The sequence below is a fragment of the Sinohyriopsis cumingii genome, chromosome 1 (assembly GCF_028554795.1).
Source record: "Sinohyriopsis cumingii isolate HCF-2022 chromosome 1, ASM2855479v2, whole genome shotgun sequence".
NCBI lineage: Eukaryota > Metazoa > Mollusca > Bivalvia > Unionida > Unionidae > Sinohyriopsis > Sinohyriopsis cumingii.
This window is the reverse complement of record NC_142961.1, coordinates 101,946,843-101,971,649: the sequence shown is the minus strand read 5'-3', so window position 1 is coordinate 101,971,649 and position 24,807 is coordinate 101,946,843. Positions and strand designations below refer to the sequence as shown.

Below are 24,807 nucleotides of genomic sequence, written 5' to 3'. Positions count from 1 at the left end.
CATCTCACTATCATGATGTGTAATACAACCATGCTAAAAATAATACATACTATGTGGCATCTCACTATCATGATGTGTAATAGAACCATGCTAAAAATAATACATACTACACAGCATCTCACTATCATGATGTGTAATGGAACCATAATATACATAATACATACTACATGGCATCTCACTATCATGTGGTGTAATGGAACCATACAAAACATAATACATACTAGATGGCATCTTATTATCATGCTGCATAAAGGGACCATACTAAACATTATACATACTACATGGCATCTCACTATCATGCTGTGTAATGGAACCATAATATACATAATACATACTAATGGCATCTCACTATCATGATGTGTAATGGAACCATAATATACATAATACATACTAATGGCATCTCACTATCATGATGTGTAATGGAACCATAATATACATAATACATACTAATGGCATCTCACTATCATGATGTGTAATGGAACCATAATATACATAATACATACTACATGGCATCTCACTATCATGTGGTGTAATGGAACCATACAAAACGTAATACATACTAGATGGCATCTTATTATCATGCTGCATAAAGGGACCATACTAAACATTATACATACTACATGGCATCTCACTATCATGCTGTGTAATGGAACCATACTATACATAATACATACTAATGGCATCTCACTATTATGATGTGTAATGGAACCATACTAAACATAATAGATAACACATTGCAGCATCTGCTATTATCTTTGTGCATATTTATGTCTACCTTGGTTGTTATGTATAAACTTTTTACCAAGGGTAAGTTTAACTTAGTTGTTCTCTACAAGACACTCTACTTTCATTTCTCTGAATGTTTCACATGCAATGTTAGACGTGAATCGTATCATTTTATACTGTATCATGTATACTTATCTTTAGTTTTTATGACTAATTAAAAATTTATTTAAAATTAAACATATGCAAAGCTGACAAGTTTGCTTGACTTTTCTCTTAAAAATATTCTGGTTGTTTTGTTCTTCTAATCTGGCACCGTTACTGCTTGATGTTAGACTACCTTGAATACAAACATAATTACCCATTCACAGTACCATATACACCTGCTTATAGGGGCCCTGAGTGGCCGAGTGGTCTAAAGCACTCTCCGTTACAGATCACTGCCATCTCACCTCTGTCTGCGAGGGTTCGAGTCTCGGATTCGGCCAATGTGGGTATGTAGGGTCGGTGGTTCTTTCCGGGGATTTCCCGGGTTCTTCTTCCACTATTAATATTGGCCGCCATGTATAGCCTATCATGTGCTGAAAAATGGTTTTAAACCCTATAACAACAACAATCTGCTTATAACTCAGGTCCATAGACCCTGACTTGCTGCCACATAATGCTCTGAAAAATCTAGGTTTATGTTGTTTGTTCTGCTGATTATTCCTAACAAACTGCATAGGCCCAGGTTTGCTGGCATAGTATGCAATGGCAGATCTGGGTCTATGAAGTTTGCAGTTGGATCCAACCTACACATGAATGTAAATGGTAGTAATGAAAATATGCTTCTGACAACACATTTTGCTACACATACAAGAAAGCATTAAATATTTTGCTGACATATTTAGCAAACAAATAAAACCTGGCCCAATATGCAATTATAGGCAAGTAATACATGTTTATACATTACATAGTCATGGTCAATCACAACATGTATATACAGTGGAGCCTCGTTAATCCGGACACATTCGTTCCCAGCGAATATGTCCGGATTAATGAGTTTTCCGGATAATTGAATCATGCACATTTTTTATTTTACGATATCATCACACCGTATATATGTACATGTATATGCTAGCTTTAAATGTAATGTACTGTATATTCAATAATGGTTGAAATAAATTAATGAATACATCTATTAATTTGTGTTTATTTCACATTATTATAACATGTGCTTGTACGTACATATACAGTAAATAGAAGTTTAGACAATTAACACATCGAACACATCACACTATGTTCATGTACATGTATGTACTGTACATACATTTATTATGTCAATTTCCTGAAGAAGTCTGTAACCTTGTGGGCCAACATGTCTGAGAACCACATGAATACGGCATCATCGACTTGTTGATATTCGGCATGGCAAGCGCGCGGTTAGGTCTGCTGAGTCGGCAGGTACGGACAACCATTTGTCCTTGTTTTTTTATAACGTCCGCAACTGTCGACTTGCCAATGTCTAAGGAATAGTAAGCTATAATATGCTGGCGTATATCTTGAATTGTAGCTTTTGGATGATCTTCTTTGTGCTGGCAAATCTTCTTTTTTATGCTGGCCAGTATCTCTACTCGTCTGCGCTTGCTTGATGGGGTCGCCATAATATATGTAAAAAGTACAACGAATACAAACTGTTATCTCCCAGTTAAATGTGTAATGGTAAACTAATAAAATGCAGTCATTTTTATAAATTGTATTTTACAGTTGCTAATGATTGACATCCCCATTTTATTCGAAAATGAACCCCTATACTGTCCACAGCTTAAAAATGTCAACTGTATTTGCACAGCAAACAATAAACTGTGATTGTTACATACAATTGGTAAACAACAAAGAGGCTTAATGACACTTTTAATTTATTTACCGTATGTTATGTCAAAAAGCGTGGACGATTTGATCCCAGTGTGTTTATTTAATTATTAACACCCCCGTCGGCGACTAGCTAAAACAGACAGTGTTTATACAATCGCTGGTTACAATATGGTCACGCTACTTAGTTATTGATAGTGGCCATAGATTATCAAGGGCTTCACTACTGTGTTTTATGGATTATTCTTCTGATTGTATTTTCACATACGATTTTTCGAATTTTCTTATTTTTGGACAGATTATTTCCGGATTATCGAGACAAGTTTTAATGTAATTTTACACTTTGGTCCCCGATTTTGATTTCCGGATCTGGAACGTGGATTTCTTGATTAACGGAGCAAATTAACATTTAGGAATTCCGTTCACGTTGAATTATGTCCGGATAGCAAGGTTTTCGGATAAACGGAGTCCGGATTAACGAGGCTCCACTGTACATTACATAGTCACTGTTAATCACAACTTTCTGTGATAACTTAATTTTCATTTTTGCATAACTTTTGAGCTCTTAAGAACATGATAAAGTACATGTGTACTTAAAATATTAGTCTGTTATGATTACAATTGATCAATAAAGACACATTTACCAAAATCTTATTGTGAATTGCATTTGCTTTGTTTAGCTGGTTAGCAATTTTCATGTATTGTGTCGATAACAGTGACAAATCTGCGAGGACCAGATCTCCATTTTTTCCATCAGCATTGCAAGCACAAATTTATGTAGCCATACAAATGCTCTTTTTATATGTGCCAAACAATAAAATCATAAAAAGATGAGACAAAAATGAATACAGAGCATGTGAGTATCAACATTTTTTAAAGTTATCATCAACTGTGATTTTACATCATCTTTGTTCCAAAACATCTGACATTGTAATCCTCTAGAGTTAGTTACAAGGATAAAAAAATAACTTTTTAGTTTTAAATTTGTAGATCTTTCCATTTCTGATTACTTATAGCTTCCAGAAATTCCACAAATTTACTTCCAAGGAACAATACCTCCTTTTTAAAAGGTAAATGTAAAGTATTTATATAAAAAATTCTGAGATCGAAAATTATCATTGATGGAAAAATAATAAAATAATACCCAGTAATAATTAAAATCAATATCAGAACATAATTAAGACATGTTTTGTCAAACTTGCTCCAGATCACTATTGCGATGTGTCTTTGCTAGCAAAGGATCATCAACTTTTGGCATACTTAGCTACCTCACAAATTTATCTGCTGCTCTGCTCTCTGCCTAGATACTATTGTTGTGGTGGGCTTAGCACAATATTTCAGCACATGATAGGCTATACATGGTGGCCAGTACAACTGATGGAGTAAAAACCCAGAAAAATCCTGGAAAGAATCACTAACCCATAGAGAGCTGCAGTCAAGTTTTCTCATACATCCAAATGTGATGAGCCCAAGACTTGAACCCATGCAGACAGAGGTTAGATAGCAGTGATGGGTAAAGGTGAGTGCTTTAGACCACTTAGCCACCCAGGACCCTTTCTAACTAGATACAGCTGAAAGAAACTGTTCCAGTTAGATCCTTTTTAACATTTGCAAGATTGTTAAGAATAATCACACAGCCTCCATACACAATGATACATGTTGTATGTGCATTTCTCCAATTTAAACATGTGATGCAACTTTAAAAGTTAGAGTCAGTGCTGGCAGACATTGTGGAAATCACCCTAATGAATGCCTAACAGGTCATATAATGAGTTCTCTCATGGGCTAACTGATTCTGTTTGGTATAAGCAGGTACTTGTTTCAGCTACCTACATATACCAAGGGTTGGAACGAAGTGGATCAGTGACCCTTTGCTAGCAAAGACATATTTGGACGTACAAGGTAGCCATGAGAAATTGTACAGGTTTTCATTGTAACACCATTTTCGGCAAACAATAGGCTGTAAATGGCAGCCAGTATAACTGGTGGAGAGACCCAGGAAAGCCCTGATAAGAAACTAGCCCATGGGAAGCTACTGGCAACCTTTCTCACATACCCACATTGGCTGGGCTTTAGACTCCAACCCATATGGACAGAGGGGAGATAGCAGTGATCGATAAAGGCAAGCACTTTGGACCACTTGGCCATGAGAGGCCTCAATTGTATAGGTAATAACTTAGTTATTAAGTACCTTGGTTAATTAAACAGGATTTATGGGATCATTGTGGGGAAATCAATTCCAAGTTTATGTTAATTTGATGTAAACAAATAAGAATACACATTCACAATGTTTTTGTTGAGCTATTATATTAAAGAACATAAATATACTATTGCAGATCAAAACCAAAGTCATATACCCTACCAAATTGTGAAGAATTTTTTTTCCTTGTGAATAAAATTCAAGGATATATATAAAATAAACATGCTATATGTACTTGCTTATAAGTAAAATCTAACTGCTAACAACATAGAGAATAATGTGCCTGCATATCAGGTCAATGTTATTTGTTTTACTGATTACTCTTATGAACTGCATAGACCTAGATTTGTTGGCACATTATGTGATGGCAGAGATGGGTCTGTGTAGTTTCCAGCTGGACTTAACATATAAGTGGGTATCAACAATAGTCAGTGAATCAATTACAAGAAATGACATAATTCAGATACAAGACTTCAATGTAGATAGTAGTTAAAACAGTCCCTGAGAACCATGAATTCTATAACAATATAGCGATACATATCTGCATGTTAAATTCCAAACAGATTTAAAATATCTTGTGCAAAGATCCCACTATGGGGCATAATTAGATCCATTCCTTCATGCTGACTGGAGTTTTCTCCCTTTCTTCAGGCCAAGTGAGCTGAAACAGCATTCACTATATATACATCCTTAAATTCCCTGAATGGCACATACTTATCATTTGCAGATAATCACAATTCATTTTCCTTATCCAGTTCTTTCTGCAATACTGAAACTGTACATGATAAAAAAAATAACTCACTTTCTCTGTGTACCTAACAAGCAAGAAAACAAGCTGGCCAAGCATTGATCCTTCTCACAAGAATTGGAATAATGAATCTGAACATACCTTATTCACATTTTATAATGATAAAAATTTATCAAATTAACTAAACTATGCAGTAAACTGTTTCTCAGTTCTAATGGTTTATAATAAAACTAACACCTACTATTTTGCCATAAAGTAACTGTCTGATGGTAGAGTATAGAATAAGTCATGTCTTTGGTCAACAAGTATATGTGACCTTATGACAGTCAAAGGAAAACATTATGTCATAAGTAATAATTGCCATTAATTACTGCTACCAACACATACATGTATAACAAAAAATTTGATAGGTTTCTGCTGCAGTCAGAGTAGGTACAAATCAATTGGTTGGTTGCTGTCACAACAACACATGAAAGGTTATATAATGCCTGGAGTAAAGTGCCTTCCCCAGGGACAGACCATGGCAGTCAACATATCATGGTCCAGGGAGGATTTCAGTAAAGTGTCTTCCCTAGGGACAGACCATGGCAGTCAACCTTGCATGGTCCAGAAATGGATTAAGTAAAGTGTCTACCAAATGGCAGTCAACCTGGCCTGGTCCAGGAATGGTTTAAGTAAAGTGTCTACCAAATGGCAGTCAACCTGGCCTGGTCCAGGAATGGTTTAAGTAAAGTGTCTACCAAATGGCAGTCAACCTGGCCTGGTCCAGGAATGGTTTAAGTAAAGTGTCTACCAAATGGCAGTCAACCTGGCCTGGTCCAGGAATCGTTTAAGTAAAGTGTCTACCAAATGGCAGTCAACCTGGCCTGGTCCAGGAATGGTTTAAGTAAAGTGTCTACCAAATGGCAGTCAACCTGGCCTGGTCTGTGAAGGATTTCAGCCTGCACTCTCCTATAATAAAATGTGTGGCATGCTAATCACTGAATCCACCTGGTTCCTTGATAATGAGTACAATGTTCCATTCATCAGAACTTCAGACATATGGAATGCCAAAAAACTAATCAGATGGTTTCTTTCAGCTATGCCATTTACTGGAACAATTTGTTGAACATTTCTTGTCAACTGTTTCTTTATATCTTGCAACAGTTAAAAGAGATAATCAGTTGTCATATTTGGTACTCTGAAAGCTTTTTCTTTTTGGATCATTTGAGCTTTGGTTTAAACCTATAATTTCTGGCTTTTCAAATAAGAACTGGGATCAACTTAAATTTTTTGTGTCAACAACATTTTGAAAAACATTTTCACATAGCATACAGTAGAATCTGTATTGAAAGACCACCTCTTCTGCCAAAAGATAATGGTCTCTCAAGACAGGTGGTCACTCATAACAGGTCACAACACTATACAATCAATAAATCTGTCCATGAAGATTCTGATCTCTCAAAACAGGTGGTCGCTCACAGCAGTTGTTTCTCTAGACAGGTTTTAATGAATCACGACCAGTTGAATCTTCTTCCTATCCTATGAAAGAATCTTTCATTATAAGGATGGAAAAAATGCCGTAGTTTCTGATACACACTTGGGTCCACATCTGGGTGTTTCCTTCCTTTACTGTCTGAAAGGCATTTCTCCTTTTCATCAGTTTTCACACAATAAAAACCCTTTGTCTTGTTGAATTTGAAGTTTTCCACCTTGATCCTTGGATCTAGCCCTAAATATGTTTCAACATCCACCACTTCTTTGTAAGGGTTCCTGACAAGGTTATCTCCATCAATAATATGAAACTGACTCAGCTGGAAGTACTCTAACCAATGAATGAAGTGCTTAATATAAATTGATCTCTGGACCCCACTATAGCTTGTGTCAACCTTGCCAGTCTTTCTGTCTATAACTTTGTCCTCAAAAGGTTCCCATGGCTTGTTCTTCATTCTTTTACCCTCTGCAACTTGAGCATAATCTGAAATGGTTCTTTCCACTGGATCATGGACAACCAATAGTAATTTCATGGAACTGTTCATTCTAAACACTCTCTCAGGGGCTTTGGGTGATGTGAAATAAGCTGGTGTTTTCTCTATTGTTATTTGACCTTTAAAGCTGAAAGGCATCTGATGCCGGTATGCATCAAAACCATGGTTGTAATTCTCATTCCTGTCAAAAAAGTGAATCTCTGTACTTGCGGTTACAACATCTGGGTGAATATTTAGATAGTTCAAAAGTGCTCTTGTGCCACCCTTCTTTACCCCAATGATAAGGCACTGTGGAAGCTGGCGATGAGTATGTGCTATTTTCAGTCGGATCTTTCTGAAACCCTTGGGGTCTATGGTAGTTATCTTCTGTCGACTTTTTTTGAAACCCTTGGTGGCTGGGGTAGTTATTTTATGTGGTAAATTACATATAGTAGATCTGCTGTAAATTCCAGACTGAAGACAATATAATGCAACGATGACCAGAGATAGCACAACCATCATAACAACTGAAATTACTTTCAGTTGGGTCAGTTTCAGGTTTCTACATTGTAAAATCAGGGTCTGTTGGTAATTGTTGGCAGCCATTTTAGAATCACCTGTAAGGAAGAAAAAAACAGTCCAGAAAGTTCTTTCAGATGGACAGTCACATTGGGCCAATCAGTCTTTAGAAACATGCATCATAAATAATGTTCCAACATCAAATTTTGCAATATAAAGTTTAGAAGTACAAGTCTAATAAATATACACCAGGATTATGAAATATCAGTACCTTAAATAACCTTGCATAAGATATACAAAAACAGTTATCATACACCACTATCATGATCCAGAATAAACTGATTTCTTACAACTATATACCATTACAATTATAATGAAACGGAACTTAGTTAGAGTCCTTGGAGTTTTTGAAAATACAAGTAAAATACCAAAAAGCTTTTGGAATAAGCAAAGTATTTACAGCAACAATCCACCTGAAATACTTATAATTCTTTTCTTTGCTGATTTTTTACTCTTTTATCTCATTTACTTTGGAATTCAGGCTATAATGTAATATTTCATTAGGATTTTTAGAAAAAGTTACACTAAATGTAGTTAAAGAAGCTAAAGAATAGTTATCTCAAGACAGAATTTCTGGATTGTAACCATTCTTTTGTTTTTATGATATTTGGTTTCAGACTTGAATAAATTGGTCTTAGAGCCATAAATGGTGTAACACTTTTTATGGCTTTTTCTGTTCCTCTAAATATATTCCTGTGTCATCAGCATATTTGAAAAGTTTATATTCTTTATCTTTGACAAGAATTCCATTTGTATCTACTTCACTCCTAATTTTGATGCCCATTATTTCTATACAAATAAGAATACAGATCTGATGCAATAGTTTCTCCCCGTCTAAATTTCTTTTAGAAAATTCTTGTCTATATGGTACAAGACTTGCCTCATCAAAGAGTGTTTTTATTCATCTGTTCCCTAGTTAAAATTTGGAGAACTCTGAACATATGTTGCACTATATCGCATCATGTTGCACTATATCCCATCACATGCTTTTCAAAATAAGATGGAGGAAGTTTGGACAGTTGATTTTCATCTCTAAAATACATGAGGTCAGGCAATACATGTCTATTTTCAGCAATATATGGTATAACGGTACTGATTGCACAAGTCCAGGTGGGCAGAGCTTAAATTGGGGGAAGATTGCATTCAGAATTAAAGAACAACACTAGCTGTGATTGGTGCATTATGTAAGAGTTGTAATTTCTGTTAGGCTTGAGATTATGTTAATTCATATCTAGATCATATTTTGTATTTTTTATGATTTTTTTAAATGTGGTACACATGGCTGAAACTGTGTCTGTTGTGACTAGATAACTCTTACCCCATCTAGTTCCAGCAGAGTTATCTCTCTTAAATGCAATGGAGTACCTGGTTTTGTCCTTGTCAAATTGACAATCTAGCATTGTTCTCAATGACAGTGTGTGACATGCATGCTGAGGTAGGAAAGAAAGTATATTTATTTCACAAAACATTAGCATTGAGGTATATGGAAAAACAACTGGTACCGTGATACCTAAAGGGAAGAACAGCCTCACAGTGTATCCATAGAAATGCATACATGTGGGCGGCATTTATGAACTTTACTAGTATGATGTAGGAAAACAAATGGGTGCTGGACAGTTTTGGTCAAATATTGAAAGTCATTTGAGAATAAAATGTATGAAATCTTCAGAAAATAGCACAAGTTGGCTTTGGATGGGGACTTTTGATATCTGTAGCTATGATAGATATAGACTTGTGTTGTCTGATGCCTTTATGTCTGTATTGTTGGCTCCTAGATTGAAATATATGCAACAAAATAAGTTATCTAAACATAATATAGTTGATTTTGGCCAAATATTGACTATTTTACCTGCAAAAGATGAAAAATCAAGTGTACAAAAACAACTATCTTGTTATTGTAAGGCTTGCCATAAACCAGGATAGAGAACACTCTAATCAGTTGTAGATAGATCACTTGTATCATGTAGGATATTCTGGTATGAGTAATTTTAGGTAATTTATTAAAGATATGGTATTCCTTCCCACTTTGAGTTTAATTGTCCTGCTCTAATTGTCCATTTTTGTACACTTTCCTGCCTTGAAATTGTTCATGCAGGTTATTTGGTTAAGTTCTCTTGCATTCCCTTTTGTTGAAGTAGCAGGGAATACCAGCAGACAAGAGCAGTTTCTTTAAGTCAGCATTACCCATTGACACTTGTATAAGCCCAATTAAAATCTACTATTGACTTTCAATTAATTCTATTTATTTCTGTCCAGCTGTTCTTGTGGAATTTCCATATTAGGTCCAACATTACTGAGTGATAACCATTTTAGTCACAGTGCACATTCATTCCATTCAAATCCACAATGTTCTTGAAACTTTGCCTCACATTGCAAGAATCCAAATTGGCATGGGATCATATCTGCATGGTTATGGAAGGCTGCACTCTACATGCCAACATTGTAGAAAATATGAACTATGTGATATGAAAGAGCCACGTCATCTTAGAAATTAAAATTACATCACTCTTGAGGTCTCCACTGCATATAGAAGTCTAAATATTAAGTTCTCACTTTATCAATAATGTATTTTTGGATAATTTAATTGCAATGAAGCTAATACAGGTTGTTCATGAACTCATCTATATTACATGGATAATATATTAAAGGAAATAAATTTACCACACCTTATGTATATCATTCAGTTATCTCCCTTACACCAGACATAACATTTCAAGTAATAAAACACATTTTCAAAGGTGGTTATGAAAATAAAGAGAAGATTTGTGAAGTATTATATTAGCCCTCAATCTTGATGCAAAGGTAAGTAGAAGCAATTTAGTGATTTCTCACAGTAAAGTTTACAAGTTTAAAAACTGATAAAGTATGTTTTGTTTGGTTCAGGTAAGTTCCTGCCTAACTTATCCCCATTATTGTTAATTTTGTTATGTAGAAGAAATATACATTATATGTATCTATATTATCTAAATTATTCACCCTTTTATATTAGAAGGAAATGAACAACACTTCACCTGAAATTTGGATACCTGTAAGGGATGTTATAGCACAGTTGCCTTTGGGCTGTCCTTGGACCTATGGGGCCCTGTCCCCATATATTTGACCAAGGTAAGGTCATCAAACTTTCACTTCTCATTTTTCGCATTGCTGAATTTGTTTCCTTTAATTCCTTTATCATAAGCTATCTCTCCCTTTTAGATACACACTTTCCTCCTGTTTTTAACTTCATTTGATGCGCTATACTTATTGTTTATATTTGGCATTTTTCTGTATTTTATTCCCCTAATTTCACCCCCAGTCCAACATAACCACTTAGAAGCTGTGATTTACTATATTCAGTGACTGATTGGCTTACTGAATCAATTTTATTCGCACTACAAAGGAGAGAAGCTTACTATTTGTGTTATAAAGAGGATTGGTAGGTAGACTTTTGTGTGAGGACTGGTGGTTAGTGACCACATGTATCTGAAGACAGTGTAAAGTGTTCAAAGCTTATACTTTATAATAAGATTGGGTCATGTCCACCTGTCTCTGATGTTAAGTTCTGCATCTACCAAACAAATATAAAGTCCTTTCTTTTAGGTGAATTGTACTTTTTGAAGTAGGAAAGGTACATACTATTTGGTACATTGACCTTTGACCTAGTTATTACATAATATGATATAATGTGATTTATCCCATATCACCCATGTGAAGTTCAGTAAGTGATGATATGAATAAGACAACTCATAGTTAAAAGAATTCATTTTATTTCAAAAGATGATTTTGCTAGTGAAGCAAAAGTGTGAAAACATGGGTTTAAACAGCTCAATCACATTTCTATACACACTCATATAAGACATAGCTTTGTACCTCATAAAATTGTTTTTCACAAGTGAGACTAAGTATATTTGTTACCTATGCAGTCCTGAACTATTTCACTGATTATTTGAAAAATTAAGGTTTGCTGTAGGTATAACGGTACCAATTGCGCAAGTCCAGGTGGGCAGAGCATAAGGTGTAGGGAAGATTGCATTTAGAAATAAAGAACAACACTAGCTGTGATTGGTGCATTATGTAAGAGTTGTACTTTCTCTTAGGCTTTAAAAAAGTTAAGCTTCTTGGCAACATGTGAGATTATGTTAATTCCTATCTAGATCATATTTTGTATTTTTTTATGATTTTTTAAAATGTGGTACACATGGCTGAAACTGTCTGTTGTGACTAGATAAATCTTACCCCTGTCTAGTTCCAGCAGAGTTATCTCTCTTAAATGCAATGGAGTACCTGGTTTTGTCCTTGTCAAATTGACAATCTAGCATTGTTCTCTATGACAGAGTGTGACATGCATGCTGAGGTAGGATAGAAAGTATATTTATTTCACAAAACATTAGTATTGAGGTAGATGGAAAAACAATTGGTACCATGATACCATATCTTCAGGGAAGAAACCTTTTTTAATTTTCATGAATAATTATTTCCATTACAGGTTTGTCAAATATGCGAAACAAAGCTTATACATTGAGTTGAGTAAATGAAATAACATGTTCTCGCTTATAAGACATGTCCAACTGCTAATTGCACAGACCCAGATTTACTATCACATAATGCACCAGCAGATCTGGGTCTGTGCAGCTTGTTAAGAGTAAGTGGCAGAACAATCAACATAGACCATGATCTGCAGGTGTGTTATGTGATGATATATCAGGGTCTTTGTTGTTTGCAGTTGACTTGACTTATAAGAATGAACATATGCTAGGTTTTGCAGTTCTTTATACACATTCTGAGTATATATGTCCATGGTGTCATTGAAATTATACTTTGTTTTTAAGAAACATAATTTGCATTAACAAAACCATAATTAAAAGACATTACAAGAACATATCCAATACTGATCAATTTAATTTTCTAGAAAATTCTGTTGTTAATCCATTGGTGACTTGTTATTGTTTATATGTTTTAAAGCTTCTAGTATTTCTGTTAGTTGATTTATCCTTCAAGTAAATGATACAATTTAGCAATTTTGATACATCATAATTACTCATTAAACAATTAATAATTAGATCCTTAAAAATACTGTCTTTACTTTAATATACTATATATTAAAAAAAATTAATTTCTTTAAAACTTTTTTTTTACTACCATCTATACTGACTAATAAATCCAATCCAACTGCAAACTGCAAAGACCCAGATTGGCCAGTGCATCATGTGTTGGCAGATCTGGATCTAAACATTTATGTTAGGAGTAATCAGGAGAAGAAAGCACATAAACACTCATTTGCTGCTGCATTATGCGATGGGAGGTTAGGTTCTATGTAGTCTCCATTGGACTTGATTATAAGTGAGTCTATACGGTAGTAACCTTGTGACCTAAATCAGTTGTTATCTCTGTGATTGCTTTAGCATCCATTTATTCAGAATTTGGACAGTAATGGATGCAGAATCACACATGCTGACTTTGTGTAGAAAGTACTTAATGTTTACTAGTGCTGAGAATTTTTTAAAGATGATTTCTTCAGAAGTCAATTCCTGATGAATTCGATACTTGTCTTGAATATCATGTTTCATCACGTTTTCCACATACGTTCAAACGGGAACACATGTACAGCATCATTTACATGTCTGCTGACGATGTTATGTTGTGTTGGTTTCATCACTGAATAATTTATCAAATACTGTCAGCCAATAAATATATGTATAGAACTGTTATAAATACTTATGCACCATGTGCTTTCTATGAATTTGATGATGACACAATTTATATGTATTTCTTAGGAATGTGAAGAAGTTCACAGTTCATGGATGGAATAGGAAAACTGGATGTAGGATGGAGCTTTGTTAGTGCTAAATCTTCATAAATAGATATAATTCATGGCAAAGAGTTTACAATTTAAATGTGACCCCCATCGTTATTACTGTAAAATTATATATATTTATTATAGATCGGTATAACTAAAATTTGCCAGGAAAAAATGGGACCCAATGGAAATTAAAATATGCAAAGGAATAATGGAGCACAATGGAAATAAAATAAGCAGTAGAAATTATTTTTGTTTTTAATTTGGCCATGAACATTATGTCAAGACTGATCATTTCCATTTGCATACATTGACTGCATGAACGTTGGTTGCATACATTCTCAATTACAATTACACACATATATCATACAATTATTAGCATCAGTTTTGAAAATTAATTCAATTTTTTATGGTGCAATTCAAAGATATGTCTGCATCTGATGATTAAAAATTTCTTTTGAATTTTTCTTTCAATGAAAAAATTAAAAACAAAAATAAGTTCCAATGCTCATTTTATTTCCATTGTGCTCCATTCTTACTTTGCATATTTTAATTTCCTTTGGGTTCCATTTTTTCATTGTATATTTTAGTTATACTGATCTATAAGCTATCAATCTTCTATAACAAGATCATTTCTCAATGTTCTTTTACAAATGGTGAACTGTATATGTTTTATTTGTGGGCACTTCTCCATCCTTTAGCTACGTGAAGCTATTGGCCTTGGAAGTGTCCATCCCTACAGCCATCCAAAAATTGGAAAGGCTTTTATGTGTTTCTGTATCCCTTATAGTGTAGGCATTTGTTTTCCTGCAGAAAAAAATCAAAAGGAATTTGGAAGAAAAAAAGTATTTATTATTTTTCTCCATGGGTTACTGTTTGCTATTTGCATTTTGTTATTTTTACAGTGGGTCATACTTGCAAGGTCCCAGCAGCTGGTCCCTTTGTTTTCCTTCCCAGTATATTTTTAATAACATACACTTCCCTCCTTGGACACTAGGTCTTGCGGCTGGTTTCTTTAATATGGTCCCTAAATTTTAGTGATCTTGTCCAAGGATCAGTCTAATGTCATGTGTGTGTTATATGTGTATGTTGTATCATTTTAAACATGCTGTATCGTGTTTGTATTAAGACTGGACATTTTATGTATTTTAAGTTGCATTTAATTTTTATTAACTTTTTTAATTTATGAACAAAAACAAACAAAGTGGTGTAAGATATAATAGTTTCATAAAATTATGTGTTGTGATGGTTCTCTGGTCTTGGTCTAGAAATTCTTTTCTAAATAGTGATGAGACCAGAGTTTTTGTATATAGTATAATACATACATACATGCATGCATACATACATACATACATACATACATACATACATACATACATACATTACATACATACATACATACATACATACATACATACATACATACATACATACATACATACATACATACATACATACATACATACATACATACATTAGTTCATGTAACAAGATCAGAAAAATATCCAGGTCTATTTACTAAAGTGTTGTAAGTAAAATTATTTGATATATATGAATTTTTAAAATTTAATGGGTGTGAGAAAGGTTACTAATATGTAAAATTTATATTTTTCTGGTCATTTGCAAACTGTTCACATGTATTTTCTTTTAATGTAGTCAAACTCACCCATGCTGAATGTCACAGTTGATTCCAAAACTACAATTTTATGATTTTAATCATTTGTGGTAAAGTATTTGCATTCTATTTATTTTTATTTATTTATTCTTTGTCAAAAGATTTAAATGCCTACAAGAGTCCCTTGATGAAATTGATACTCTACTGACTGAAATGAATTCCCTGAATTCATGAAAAGACAGTGCTTCCTTTTAATTGCTGAGTGTTGAAACTATATCTGGTGTTCTTCAGACATAATGAGACTATTAAATCAACTGTGGTGATATTGAATGTCACTAATTTATTAAGACTTACTAACAGTCAACATCATTAAAAGTCTTTTGGTGAAAACCCAATGGCAAGATGACCTTCCATTATGGGGGAGTAATGATAACAAGAATTTCAAGATGGCCATCAAGGCAGATATTTTGAATGTATGATCAACACCATTTTCACTAGGACCAACAAGGTATATATTTATGAATATTGATATAAGTGTCTGTTTGGAAGGAGGTGACATCAGAAATATTCTGCCATGCTGATATGACTTTCAGTTTTAGATGAGTAGTGATAAAAAGATTTTAAGCTGTCTGCAATTGCACATTTAAGCCCAGATGGTCATCATAAGAAGTCTTTTGGTGAAAGACAATGTCAGTATGACCAACATGGCTATGATAAGTAGTGTAAACAAGATTTTCAAGATAGCCATTGCAGCAGCCATAATGGAGGTCAGATCAGCACCATTTTCATTTGCAACAAACAAATGTATCAGTGAAACCCCAGTGATAGCAAGATTTTCAAGATGGCCACTGTGGTGGACATACTGGATGTCATTTAGGACCATCTAGACTTTGTAAGTCTTTTGGCAAAAACCTTATGTTGATATGATGTGTAGCAATAACAGGATTTTCGTTATGGCCTCTATGACTGCAATACTGGATGCACAAGTGGCACCATTTCCTTTGGAACCAATTAAGCATCATAAGAAATTTTATAGCAAAACTCCATGCCTGCATGACCTTCTTTCAGGAGGAGTAATGGCAACAAGACTTCCATGTTGGCTGCTGTGGTAGCCATATTCCACATTAGTGTGAAAATCCCATTTCAATAATGACAATACATTCAGGAGGAGTAGTGACAAAAAGAACTTTCATGATGGTCACTGGGATGTCTGAACAGAACCATGTACATGTAGAGCCAATTAGGCCGGTCACTGGGATGTCTGAACAGAACCATGTACATGTAGAGCCAATTAGGCCGGTCACTGGGATGTCTGAACAGAACCATGTACATGTAGAGCCAATTAGGTCAGAGCATGAATGTGTGTGTAAAGTTTCATGGCCATCCTCACAGTAATGTTTTTAGGAGTAGCAATAATAAAATTGTGCTCATGGATGGGTAGATAAGAGATTGATGATGGACAACAGACCACTGAATTAAGCTCTCTTGATCTATAAGAGCTAAAAAATGGAAGGAATAAAAATCAAGCATTGGCATCATGAAATAAAGATATCAAACAACATACATGTACAAAACAAAATCATTTTTATACATTTCTTATTGTAACTTATGACATTACTTTAACTTGCAATGGTTATTAATATTAAAAATGTTATTTTAAGGTTATATCTATATTAATCTAATTTTTCATACATGATAAACAATATTTGTTGATTTCAACACATGCCTTGTTCACCAACTAGTCACCATTGAAAACTTTTGAAAAGGTTGGCAACTCTAACTCCCAAATAACTAAAGAACAGTTAAATCCCCTGACTAGTTAATGTCTTTTAAAAATGCTTGACTGTATTCCTCCCATTCTAAGTGTTTAAGTATCTATTTTAATAATTAATAAATAAATAAAAATTTAAATCAGAAAATCTTTTTCAGGAAAAGATCACACATGAGTAACTTTCCTTCCAATATATATTTGTTTTTGTGAATGATGTTCAAATGAAACAAGCTTGTCCATAAGCACATACATGTATATAGATCAACCAGCGCTTCTAAGTTGTCTTCTTGTCCCTGATTTGATTGGTTTGGTTTGGTTTTGTGGGATTTAATAACATTTTTCAACACATGATAGACAATGCATGACCGTCAATATATTTGATGGAGGAAGAATCCTGGAGACCCTGAGAAGAATCACTGACAGACTGGACGCTGTTGGCAACCTTTCTTACATACCAACACTGACAACCTTTCTTACATACCAACACTGACAACCTTTCTTACATACCAACACTGACAACCTTTCTTACATACCAACACTGACAACCTTTCTTACATACCAACATTGGATGAGCTGAAACTCAACTAACTTAGTGACCTCCTGACCACGTGGAACCCTCTCTGATTTGAAATTTTATAATCCTCGGGATTAGTAAGAATGGACTTTTACCAAATATATTTCAATTTGAATGATAAATTATTTGCATGTTTCCAGGGCCAGACTTAGGCCTTAGATTGGACTGATTTGGCCCCCCACACTCACAGGGGTCCCATGCGTGTTAGTAACTTAAATAAATATATCTATCGAGAGAAAATAATTTTGAAGCAATGGAAGTTCAATATCAAATGAAACTTGTTAAAAGTTTATTTCCAAATGATGTGCCCTCACAGGGTGCCACATGTGTAAATCCAGGGGACCCTGCCAAAATTATCCAAATTGGTTCCTGCCTTTGCTAAGGCCATTCCTACATGTTTCATATTCAAGCATGGGGGTGGAACAATGGAAGTACAAATTGCAATAATGGCTTAAGTTCTATGCTGACTGATACCTACACTTCCATCAAAGTTTCAAATCTAGAGCCAAGTTACTTTATTAAATGATAGCAGATCCTCGTTAGTAAAATTTCCAAGTTTCAGTACCACAACTGTCAAAATTGGAGCTTGGCATATGGTTGACAAGCTTTAATGATAGTCATGTAAAATTAAAAAAATTAAATACCAGACTTTAATGATACCACAGAGAAGACTAGTAATCATTGCAATAACTCAAGATTGACAATATGTCTTCTGGCAGGTTCATTAGGAGAATTAACAGTACCATTCATTTAAAAATTTACAGCAGCAGCTTTCACAGAATTTCACCAAGGATCAATTTATCACTGGAAAGGACAGTTTTAATTGACAAGTGGCATGAGACTGCTTTACCGTATATACCCCCTCATAAGTCCAACTGCAAACTGCTACCGTATATACCCACTAATAAGTCCAACTGCAAACACAGTTTGTAGCAGGTAATCAGTAGAACAAACATAGATCCTGATCTGCTGGTTTATTATGCATTTTTGGCAGTTAGACTTTACTTAAAAGTTGGACTTTAAAAAATGCAAAATTAGAGGTTACAAGGATCTAATAAATTTTGCTGCCGTTATCTGAACAAATGTATAATTTCACATCATGCATTCAAGGGAATCTTGTTTACATTCCATCCTACTTATCAAGATATTTCATGTTAAATAAAGTGAAACCAGTCTACTCAAACCGGGAATGGGACCAAAAGCCAAAAATGCAGGGTAGACTTAGTTGTGACCCTAAAAATCAATGTTAAAATCTATGACAATACAATAAAAATGAACTAAGATCTGAGGTTGCATTGATCACGCAATCATCATACTTATCATGGGCTGCACTGTAATGATTTTAGAAGTTTTACTTATAAATGTGAAAAGTAGCAGTAAATACTTAAAACAGAAATATTTTTATATAGATAAGGGTCAAGGTGATTCAAAAGTGTTTCAAAATAATTGGGTTGGTGTGCATTTTCCTTTACCATCCTCAAATATGTATCTATAAATAGGAAAGTATGGGAAAAAGTACCCTGTCACCAATTGTTCTGAAAATAATGGCTGAATGAGTATTGAAAAATTCATCAAATTTTCAGATTAAAGATCAGTGACTCTTCTTATCAAATACACAAAGACAAGGCTAAGTTGGTCTGAGATTTTATTTTATAAGCATGACACATATATTGAGCTTATATTCATCCTCTTTAGCAGCAAGCCTGCACAGTTCATTTACAACAGATTGGTAACAACCAATGCTTTCCAAAAAACAAGAAAAGGTTCTTTTTTTTCTTCTTCTAAACAGTACTTATCTTTTAAGACTTGCTGAGATTTTTTAAAAATAAGTCTGAAATTTTGCTTGTGTGAAATTGTAACCCAAGGAAGCTACAAAAAACGTGTTGTTAATTATTTACTTTTTCTTCTTCTGCTTGTTTAGAATTATCATCTTTATGATGATCTGCATCACCTCTTGATTAATTGATCAATTATGACCAAACTATGCAAAGTAACTCCTCCATTTTACACAGGTACAAATCACACCTGACTTGAAAAAGGGTGATTTGAGGGGACAGCGCATACATAGCATCATGAAACTTATTCAGAGAATTCCATGAGATATTTATGCAGGAAAGGTAGGATCTCAGACAACTGGCACCTCAAATCCACACAGAAAAATAGAAATAATGTTCGCATCAACCATTTTATAAACAAGGGAACTTTACTTGCTTTTGTCCAGTGCAATTCACTTTTATCATGGAACCAGAAGAACTGGGTCATTAGAACAAACATTATCAGAGTGTACATTACTGTACTAGGGCTGAACAAATGGTGTCCATTTCCAATTAAGTTTGTTATTCTTTCTTCTCATAATCTCTTGGTGTAAATTGATTTCTAAACACATGTCCAAAATTTTTTACAGCTAATCTTTTTGCTTAAATAAAGGAGTCATGGTGCTCACTGCCTATTTGTTGCCTACAGATAAATATAATTCTTAGTGTAGTAAGAATATCATGTGGTAGATATGCAATATCCAATAGAAAAAGACATTCTTCACAGAATGCAAAAGGTTTAAGCCAATGAGCATCATTCCATTTATAAGTCACCCTTGTATACAAGTCAAGCATGACAAAAATTCCTGGTAAAAAATTCTAGAAGACAGCATATGTCTCTGACAGATTGAAACTTTATGAATAATGTTTTCTTTCTCCTTCAAGAAAGCTCATCAGAATCGACAAATCTCTTGAATTTCATGCTAGTCAGTCTGGAGTCAACAAACGAGCAGTTGTAATTTGTTCATCCGACTGATTTGTGTCCTGAACTTCATCTTCTAATAACACTGTCTGTGTGAGTGTGATTTGGATTTTTTATGTAGCTTTTAACAATTTTGCAATCATATTGCTACAATGTCTGCAGTGTGGCATTTTATAGTGATGTCAAGCACTCAGGCATCATGCTGCAGACAATTAGCATCATGTCCCACCCAGGTGCATTATCCTGACACAAGGTTAACCGGTCCTAACACTAGCATCTTAATTCTGAGTGCTCAGCAAGTCAAATGTTGATACCATTTTTATAAGCCTTTGGTATAACTTGGCTGGGGTTTGAACCTTCATCCTCCCACATCTGAGGCAGATGCTCTAACCACTTAGGCCACCCAAGCAGTCAATAACATTGTTTAAAACTGCACTCATATATCAACTTCTAAACTCATAAGACACAAAAGAGCAGATTTTCTATAAAGCTGGTTATTGTTTACTACACTAATACAGTTGCTTACTTGCTGCAGAAGGACACACAATTCCTCACATGACAACTAAATACAAGTAGGATGTAATTAACCTTGAAAAGAAACTTAACTGATCTGAGGACATCAAGAAAAGAAACAAAATTATCTACTGTCACACTCACTGTGGACATTTTCTTATCCTGTAAAATTTTGAATTTGCATATCTTTACCGAAAGTGATGTGGTCACCCAAGGCAGGGATTTCTTGTTCTCAGTTGTTTTTTCCATCAGTGTTTCCAGAGATGCTACATATACTGTATTCCAGTCTGCTGGCATTTCCCATCTCAAAATATCTGTCATTAAGGTGATGATGAAGAAAGTCAGGTTATGATTTATTCAGCAAATACCAATTTACCTCAATTATTGGTCAAAACAAGTTTGTACATACAAGATTTTATGGAGATCAAACTTGACAATGTGACAAACATCAATGAATCATACAAGTACAGTTCACAGATTTGCACTGAAGTTTCAATGCAAGCTCCGCAAACCCCTTTATATAAAGTTGCTTACCAACATAGTTCTTATCTGGGAAAACTTTCTAAGAATGTAAATCCCCAGGAAATAATATAAAATGGCATTGAGATCCTAGAATAAACCTGAATTATTTGAAATATGCTTGAACTAGATTATATGCTTTCAATTTTAGTGTAAACTTATACACTGTACTGATAATCTCTTATCATTGTGTACGTACAAAAATACAATTTTAGATGTTTCGTCCCCACCACAATACCTAAAATTAATGTGTTTCTGACATTAGAGATATCAAATTTGTTAGGAGTGGAATGCTAAAGTACATTATTACTTCTGAATTTATTCTTAAGCACTATCAGCCTGAAATACTGTGACCATTCTAAATATGATCCAAAAGTATTTTATAGAAAGACTTTCAAGTAAGAAATTTCTCCATGAAACTGAATTATCAACATCCCCATCTTAGTTTGAGGTCATATCATGATCTCCATTCTAGTCTGAGGTCATATCATGATCCCCATCTTAATCTGAGGTCATATCATGATCCCCATCTTAGTCTGAGGTCATATCATGATTTCCATCCTAGTCTGAGGTCATATCATGATCCCCATCTTAATCTGAGGTCATATCATGATCTCCATCCTAGTCTGATGTCCCATCATAATCCCCATCTAAGTCTGAGATCATGTCATGATCTCCATCCTAGTCTGAGACTTAATCATGATCCTCATCTTAGTCTGAGGTCATATCATGATCTCCATCCTAGTTTGAGGTCAAATCATAATCCCCATACTAGTCTGAGGTCAAATCATAATCCCCATCATATTCTGAGGCTATATTGATTCTTCATAACAAATTGTTTGTAACAAACTGTACTGCACAGTCAATTGATGAGGGAGTAAGGAGTTCTCCACATAAATACAAGAAACAAATATTGCATATCAGGTGCAAGGATGACCAACTTTAGTGAATGCCTGAAAATTTTAAGGTCATGGTATATGACAATGGAATAAATATGATACAGCATGATCTACAACTGAACTGAATTTTTATGTCATTGTATATACCAATGGAATAAATATGTTAGAGCATGATTTATAACTGTACTGAATTTGTATGTTATGGTACATATATATGCCAATAGAATAAATTTGATATAGCATGAGCTACGACTGCACTGTAATTTGTATGTCATGTTGTATGCCAATGGTATACACATTATACAGCATGATCTACAACTATTCTGCAATTTTTATAAGATAAATTGCTGTGCAATATGAGATTTTATGACAAATGTAATTACCATATATACTCAATTATAAGTCGAGTCCAATTTCACATGGCACAGACCCAAACTAGACATCACCTTTTTGCACTAGCAGTACTGGATCTATCAGTTTGTTTGGAGTAATCAGTAGAACAAAAACAGCATGGACCCTGATCTGCCAGTGCATTATACCACAGCAGATTATGATCTGTGTTGCTTGCACCTGGGCTTGACTAATGAGTGTATAGGACATGCTGCTTACTGAGAGGATGGGTGATTCCCTTGAAATTCAATTACCCGGGTAATTCAATATGTTTCTATATTTAGTAGCCTCTTGTGCATTATATTCTGATCCACTCTGGGCACAGAACTCTTCCATTAAATCCATAACTAATTTTGCCATCATTCTGTATAACTGGGAGCAAAACCCTGGGAACATCCTGGATTCATCTTTCAATGAGAATGAAACCAAAGACATTGTTGCATATCTATCAAAATGTTATATATATTTCAATTATCTACCACTCTTAATACAACATTATCACTAATACCATTTGTAATCAAAATACTAATACAATAATTTCATTTACCTCACTGTAATAAAAATAAAGCAACCCCCATCCAAAAAAAAACAAGAGTCCCTTGTAAGGACTGACACTCAAGTTACGAGAAAGCATTTCTATTAAATTCAAGTAAGACCATTTCTTCCTTTTAACTCCCGCATGTTGAAACCATTCCTAATATTCTTCAGCAATGACAAGGTTTTAAAATTAACTGCTGTTGTGCACATACTAAACGTCTGATTGGTACCATTCTGTTTCAGAACTATGAAGACATCATTAGAAGTCCTGGTGAAAACCCAATGTCAATATCCATCCATTCATGGGATTAGTGACAGCAAGATTTTCAAGACATTCATTGTGGCAGCCTTGTTGAATGAATGATTGATAAATTCAGAACCAAGTAGGTATCATACAAAATCTACTGGTGAAAACCCCATACATGTACTGATATAGCCATCTATTTGGGAGGAGTCGAGAAACAATATTTTCAATAGGGTCACCAATCTGGTTATAGTGAGCATCAGCGTGTGTCATTTTTATTTAGGACCAATTAGACACCAGAAGAATTAATCTGAATGAATACCCCACATCAAAATGATTTTCTGTGTAAGAGTACTGATAACAAGATTTTACATATGGACAGTGCGGTGGCCATATTGAAGGTCTGATTAGCATATTTTTCATTTTCCATCAACTAGACATCATTAGAGGTTTTTGGTAAAATCCTATTGTTCATAAGACCATCCCTTCAGGAAGAGTACATATATGTATAATAAGATTCCCAAAAATGACTGCTGTTGCAGCCACACTGGATGTATGAGCCATACCATTTTCATTTAGGGTCACAGAGGCATCATAAGAAGTCTTCTTGTGACAACCCAATGTTAATATGGAGAAGCAATAACAAGAATTTCAAGATGGCTGCCATCATGGCCATATGAGATTGGCACTATTTTAAAAAGGAGCCACTAGACAGCATAACAAGTCTTTAAGTGAAAATCTCATGTTGATATGAACAGGTAGAGAAGTGATAATAAGATTTTCAAGATAGCTTCATTGGTGGCCATATTGCATGTCTGAATGGCAACATTTTCATTCTGGACCAAGTAGACCATGGGATGTATGTGTGTGTAAAGCTAGAAAGACAGATAACAAAGTGATGGATGGAGGACCATCCCAAAAGATCTTCTTGTCCAGGACCAGTACGGCTAAAACTGATTACCATATATACTTGCTTATAAGTTGATGCCAACCACATAATGCATCAGTTGATATGGTTCTATGCAGTGTGCGAGGAGTAATTAGTAAAATAAACAACAGACATTGACCTACTGCCACATTATGTGATAGCAGATCAGGGTCTTATGTTGTTCACAACTGGACTCGACTTATAAGTGAGTGTATATGGTAAACTGTTTTATTATTTTGCTAGAAAAGATCACTTGCT

The 24,807-nt window shown here is 34.5% G+C and overlaps 1 protein-coding gene across 2 annotated transcripts in view; it reads right to left on the bottom strand.

The window, feature by feature from the left end:
• Positions 1-6,283: 6,283 nt before the first annotated feature.
• The window catches only part of LOC149807452 (heparan sulfate glucosamine 3-O-sulfotransferase 1-like), a 219,137-nt gene continuing 200,613 nt past the window's right edge, over positions 6,284-24,807 (bottom strand). For both annotated transcript variants that reach the window (XM_089966712.1, XM_089966720.1), the window contains exon 3: positions 6,284-8,085. In XM_089966712.1, coding sequence (XP_089822838.1) covers positions 7,016-8,074 — 1,059 coding nt within the window. In that variant the 5' untranslated portion in view covers positions 8,075-8,085 and the 3' untranslated portion in view covers positions 6,284-7,015. The remainder of the gene's footprint in view (positions 8,086-24,807) is intronic.